This window comes from Amphimedon queenslandica, unplaced genomic scaffold (genome assembly GCF_000090795.2).
Source record: "Amphimedon queenslandica unplaced genomic scaffold, v1.1 AMPQUscaffold_13034, whole genome shotgun sequence".
Lineage (NCBI taxonomy): Eukaryota > Metazoa > Porifera > Demospongiae > Haplosclerida > Niphatidae > Amphimedon > Amphimedon queenslandica.
The window spans coordinates 23,936-30,009 of NW_003546730.1; the positions used below are offsets into that span (position 1 = coordinate 23,936).

General features: G+C 29.7%; 1 protein-coding gene and 1 long non-coding RNA gene across 2 annotated transcripts; both read right to left on the reverse strand.

The window, feature by feature from the left end:
• Positions 1 to 1,083: 1,083 nt before the first annotated feature.
• Positions 1,084 to 2,312, reverse strand: LOC109585622 (uncharacterized). Its single transcript, XR_002186574.1, has 3 exons — positions 2,253 to 2,312; positions 1,164 to 1,217; positions 1,084 to 1,103 (listed from the first exon to the last, which is right to left on the reverse strand). It is a non-coding gene; the product is annotated as an uncharacterized LOC109585622 (long non-coding RNA).
• A 1,642-nt stretch (positions 2,313 to 3,954) lies between these two features.
• Positions 3,955 to 5,644, reverse strand: LOC100635411 (uncharacterized). The gene is made up of 7 exons (XM_020001755.1): positions 5,638 to 5,644; positions 5,508 to 5,572; positions 5,386 to 5,464; positions 5,030 to 5,115; positions 4,916 to 4,972; positions 4,201 to 4,316; positions 3,955 to 4,137 (listed from the first exon to the last, which is right to left on the reverse strand). Exons 1-6 carry the CDS (start codon positions 5,642 to 5,644, stop codon positions 4,203 to 4,205), a joined length of 408 nt encoding a protein of 135 aa, XP_019857314.1. The 3' UTR covers positions 3,955 to 4,137; positions 4,201 to 4,202.
• Positions 5,645 to 6,074: the final 430 nt, after the last annotated feature.

Consider the following 6,074-nt stretch of genomic DNA (forward strand, 5'->3'; position numbering starts at 1 on the left):
ATACATGGTTTTCTACCAGTCTCTGTATGAGATTTGTTATTCATTACACTATTAAAATTATTAATATGCTTGCATTGTGTACACATTTTAAATTGTAAATGAGAGAAAGTAAATCCTTGTTGTCTTTTTAATGTTAATTATTATAATTAGCTTATGATGATGAGCACTGAGACATTGCATGGTGTTATTTCTCATCCTTTAGTAGTTAATTTATTAAAAGTTATCACAATAACTATTGTTACCTGCTATAATTCCTATTGTTGATAGTTCATTGTGATATGGCTACATTCTGTTGCTACACTGACTTATTTTGGCTATTTAAAATAAATTATCATTATGATAAGTGGTCCTTTATATATTTTTATAAAAGGTGTTTTGACAAACTATTTTTTGACATCTCACTTCATTGTGATACCTATAATTGAAAATTAGTTTAGCATACATGTACATGCACCATTATCATTGCACAATACAATTTGGCTTCCATACATACCATTTCTACTGTGCTTATACAACCTATACCACAAGTACCTTCCTTTCCAATAACTAATTATAGAAATGCATTAATAATACACAATTCCTGGAATTACTTGTTTAGATAATGAGTCTTGGAGTGAACTTTGTATAGTTTGAGGCAGAACCAGCTTTTTTTATTAAATTTAATGTACAATTGCTTTATACCATTAATTTGTACAGTAAAAATGAAATAAAAATTATCATGCAAGTTGTTTACTCTAAATCAACGAGACATTGTTTATTGATTTATCATGCCAATAGTAAAAAAGCAAGTTTGAAAGTTGCTGTGCCAAGATACATTGTGCTACTATACACTGTTATTTTTTATGCATGTAGATATGTCAGCCAAATTAAAATATAAATGTATTATTAAATTTGTCCATAAGCAGTGTTAAGTTTAGTATCAATGACTTGTTCTTGTTGTCTGTTGTTGATAGTTGGTAAATCATATATTGGACCAATGTCTACTGGTGATCTTTCTCTTAGTGTATTCCCTTTATTCTTCATTATACAGTATACAATGATGCTAGTAATTATTGATGTAATGAGTCCAGTTAATAGACCAGTGATAGGTACTGCAATAGCAACTGAATGTGTGTGTATAATAGATACATTAGATATGTACATACATTAGTGTATTAACTAACCAGAACTGATGATGGATCCTGTACATGTTGATTGTGATGTGGCTGAAGTAGAGCCTAATAAATGTAATAATAATTGAAAAGTGTAAATTGACTACTTAGTTGAAATTTAGTACCACATGCTTAACTCTGTCACTAATTTGTAAACATGATTTAGCAGTTGACTATATAGTCAGATAATGTCAAAAAATTAAACCATTTTGGGATTGAAAGGACATGGGCTATAGTATGGGTATTTTTAGAAATTGGTGCTTTCTTAAAATGGTTGTAACTTGAAAAATTTAAGTCAGAATCAGCTCAAACTCTCCACACAGCATAAAGGCATCAATATGTATCAGAAAATGTCATAAAAATTTGGTGTGATTTTGAAGCCATTTTTCAGAAAAAACAATGGGCTATAGACTTGGGTAACTTTTCAAGTTTTGGCCTATTTTTAAAAATGATCATAACTTTCAAATTTGATGTCATAATCAGCTCAAACTTTCTACATAGCATTAGGACATCAATATGTATTAGAAAATGTAATAAAAATTTAGGGTGATTTTGGAGCCATTTTTTTGAAAAAACCATGGGCTATAGCCTTGGGTATTTTTCAGATTTTGGGCTAGTTTATAAAATGGCCGTAACTTGAAAAATTAATATCGAAATTAGCTCAAACTTTCTAAATAGCATTAGAACATCAATATGTATTAGAAAATGTAATAAAAATTTGGGGTGATTTTGGAGCCATTTTTCTGAAAAAACCATGGGCTATATAGCCTTGGGTATTTTTCAGATTTTGGCCTATTTTTTTAAATGGCTGTAACTTGAAAAATTGATATTGGAATCAGCAAACTTGAAAAAAGCCATTTTTTGAAGAAAACCTTGGGCTATAGCCCAGTTTCTACACAGCATAAGGACATGAAACATCAGAAAAAATATAGGTAATTTTTGGAGCCATTTATGAACAAATCCTAGGCAATAGCAACTTATTGATTAAAAATTTTAGATGATTTTCAGGTGCTGACAAATTGCAATAAAGTGTCAGTTAGTAAGAAAGCATTGCATTGAACAGATTTCAGTTTTATAATTTAAAATGTATTTAGCACAAACTTGATATTGTTATGCTGCTTGAAGTTTCTGATACTAATGTATTATCAATGATTGTCAGAGATATTGACATTGAAGTGGATCTGTCATTGCTACTAGTGGTGATAGCATCAGATGAACTTTTAGTAACTGAAACTATAACAAATATGGAATGGAAAGTATTAGAACTAATTTAGTAGACATTTGTATATACGTTTTTATAATAATTATTATGTTATATACTAACCAGTTAAAGTGGTTATTATTAAAATGGACTGTTGGCACAGTTGCTCAGTTATGTTGACTAAAGGTTAGACACAATACACTAAATATACTCATCAGTTTATAATAAACAAACCTGTAATGTTAATCAGTGGTCCCTCTCCAATAGGATTAACTGGTTTTATGTATACAGTATATTCATTATTGGGATATAGTCCATTAATAGTTACATTAGTATCAGTTGTATTAATAGTAATATTGTATACACTAACAATGTAATGTACTGGAGGATAATGTAATGTAACATCCTATTAATAATAATAATGATTTATAGTTAATAATATCTTAACATACTTCATTGTTATTCCACCATATTGTAATACTATCAGTTGATATCTGATCCCAACTAATATTAACAACTTGAGCTGGTACTATAAGAAATACAATAAGTGTGTGTGTGTGTGTATAGTACTTACCATTCCATATATACTGTATTAATGATGAAGGAGGTCCTTCTCTTCCAATAGTATCAATAGGAATAATAATAAATGAATAATTAGTACCAATAATAAGAGAAGGAATAGTTGCTGATGATTCATTACTGATGATATGTCCATTAACATTATCATCAGTGATTATTGTAATATTATAATATTGAATACAGTGTACTTCATCATTCTTTTCATAGTACCAGTTCATCAAAACTGTATTGTTATTAATTGGTATTATCTTTATATTAATAACTGATACTGGTACACCTATACATAGATACAGTATTATGATACATATAGTTCATGATGCATCTTACCTGCAATATTTACTGTTAATGTATTACTGTAATTATGTCCATCTCCAGAGCAGTCAATAACAGTTCCATTAAGTTGTAATGAAACAGACTCACCAGTAGCAGTACTTGTTATTGTATTATTAGCATTAGTATCACTAATGGCTAACATGAAACTGTCAATTTTATCAGTTTTATTTTTATCACTGGCTAAAATAATACGAATGTCACCATTGTTAATTCTCCATAAAACTAGTCCTCCGTTAGTAACACAAGTGAATACTAGTGTATCTCCAGGGCATACAATATCATATGATGGAGAGGACTGGTTGAATGATAACAATGTACCTGATGATACTGCATAAGATAACTAATAATTATTGATGAAACCACTTACCATTGACACTACTTGACAACAAAATTAAGAAAACAATAATCATCTTTGAATATCAACCACACACACACACTTGTGACCTGTGACACACCCATACATGTAGTTATAGTTATTCCTTTGTCGCATACTATAGTTCTATTCATTACTCCATGATTATGAATAATGCATAGCTTATACTATTAACAGTTTTGTTAGTGAGCTCACCCACAAAAAGACCAGTATTGTTCCAAAAACTCAAAGCACTAACTATTCCTAGAATTTGCATAATAACTGTAAGCACAGTTCCTGGAATATATAGTTGGTTTAGCAGTTAACATAATGACCACTAATGTATAGTGTGGACTGATTGTTATCATAGTGATATATATCAAAGAATTAATGGTTTAATGGATGTTAATGCACACTCAGACATGCTACACAAAAAGTTTAAAAATATTTAAAAATACATTATTACAAAAAAGTTTATGTTACAGCAAATAATGTAACCTGGAACCAGCAAGAAATTTCAACTATAAAAAGAAAGAGACATTAAACTATTACATTTACATGCATGTACATCATCATATACTTACTGTTATATTACTGCATATGTTACTGGTTGAACACTAGTGGGTGGACACTGTGGTCTACTGTCCTTAGGGACTATCATTACATCAGCATAAAGCAGGACCTTATTAGCTGATTCAACCTAACAATATACACTGTGTAATTATAATGTTTTTATAATGACAGTTTCATTATTTTCCAATTGTGAGTCCCAATTTACACATTATTTTGTACATCAATGCTTTGGAATGCTTTCTTGAGGAAACAATGAAATGATTCCCAAATTAGAGTATACGAGAGCATACAGTACATTAATCTTCTTATAGTAGCATCACTATAGGTTATAGTTAAGCTATGAACTCAGTTTTGATCCCCCAAAACTCTTATATATGCATGGATTACATATTTTCTCTTACTGGTACTTGATTTACTGTGGAATAAACAGGACCTTCTCTATCATTATACCGTATAGCTAGAAATTTCTGTGGCCCAAATTTATGCGAATTGCTGTCAAATTGGCTTTTGCAGATTTATTATTGTGAATTCACCATGCCTTTTAATTTAAATAGGTCAATAAATTGCATACCAACATTTTGAGGATTAAATTTCTGCAATTTTTTCAAATCTGCAAAACTAGCACAAATTTTGGGCCACAGAAATTTCTAGCTATACGGTATATTATTGTATTTACACTTAATGTCATTGATCTAGGCTTACTTATATAAGCAGAAATATACTCACTTGATTTGCATTGACTGTAGAGTAGATGGGGCTTTGTCCATTCTCTTCATCATTTATCTGTCATTATTATTATTATTATTAATATTAATGTGCATACATTATAATGATAATTACTTCATTGTAATTATAATGAGGAGGTATTGGTGGAGGTACTTTTTCATATTCCATTATATCACCTTTCCTAATGACACTGTACTGACCTACAAACAATATCCAACCTTATAGTGTACACTGTTTATGTACATTATAGTCTGCTTTAGTGCTGTTTTTCATTTGGATGTACACAATATATAGTATGACTGATGTTACCCTTTCATAATGATGTTTTTCATGCCAGACAATGCATAGCTTTATTTGTAAATAGTGAGAGAGTTATTGCTCTACTTTCATGAACTGTCAATAAACATATACCCCCACTCATTTCTCTTCTACCATGCACTTCTCTCTAATACATGTACATTCATTCTTACTTTCAATAGACTGTCCTCCAGCAGTTGATACTGCATACAACTCCAGTCCAGTCGATTGTAGATTGTTTGTGTTTCTCAACTAAAATAAAGTATTAATGTGTAAAATAAAAATTTAAATTTACCTCAACTTCTGTGTCATCATTTATAATCTTTGATGTTATGCTTGTGATATTTGATCTTTCAGTAGCTGCATGTATTAATAAAAATAGATCAACTATGACATTCAAGTACACTGCTATTTAATTATTATACTAACCATATAATGAAGTATAATATAGCTAAACTGGTTGTTGCTAGAGTTGACGAAATACATACATTCGTATTGTCATTTATATGCCAAAGCTTAGTTATGTTTACTATATAAAATTACAAAACACAATGCACTATACTCATCAGTTTATAATAAACAAACCTGTAATGTTAATCAGTGGTCCCTCTCCAATAGCATTAACTGGTTTTATGTATACAGTATATTCATTATTGGGATATAGTCCATTAATAGTTACATTAGTATCAGTTGTATCAATAGTAATATTGTGTACACTAACAATGTAATGTACTGGAGGATAATGTAATGTAACATCCTATTAATAATAATGATTTATAGTTAATAATATCTTAACATACTTCACTGTTATTCCACCATATTGTAATACNTATCATTTGATATCTGATCCCAACTAATATAA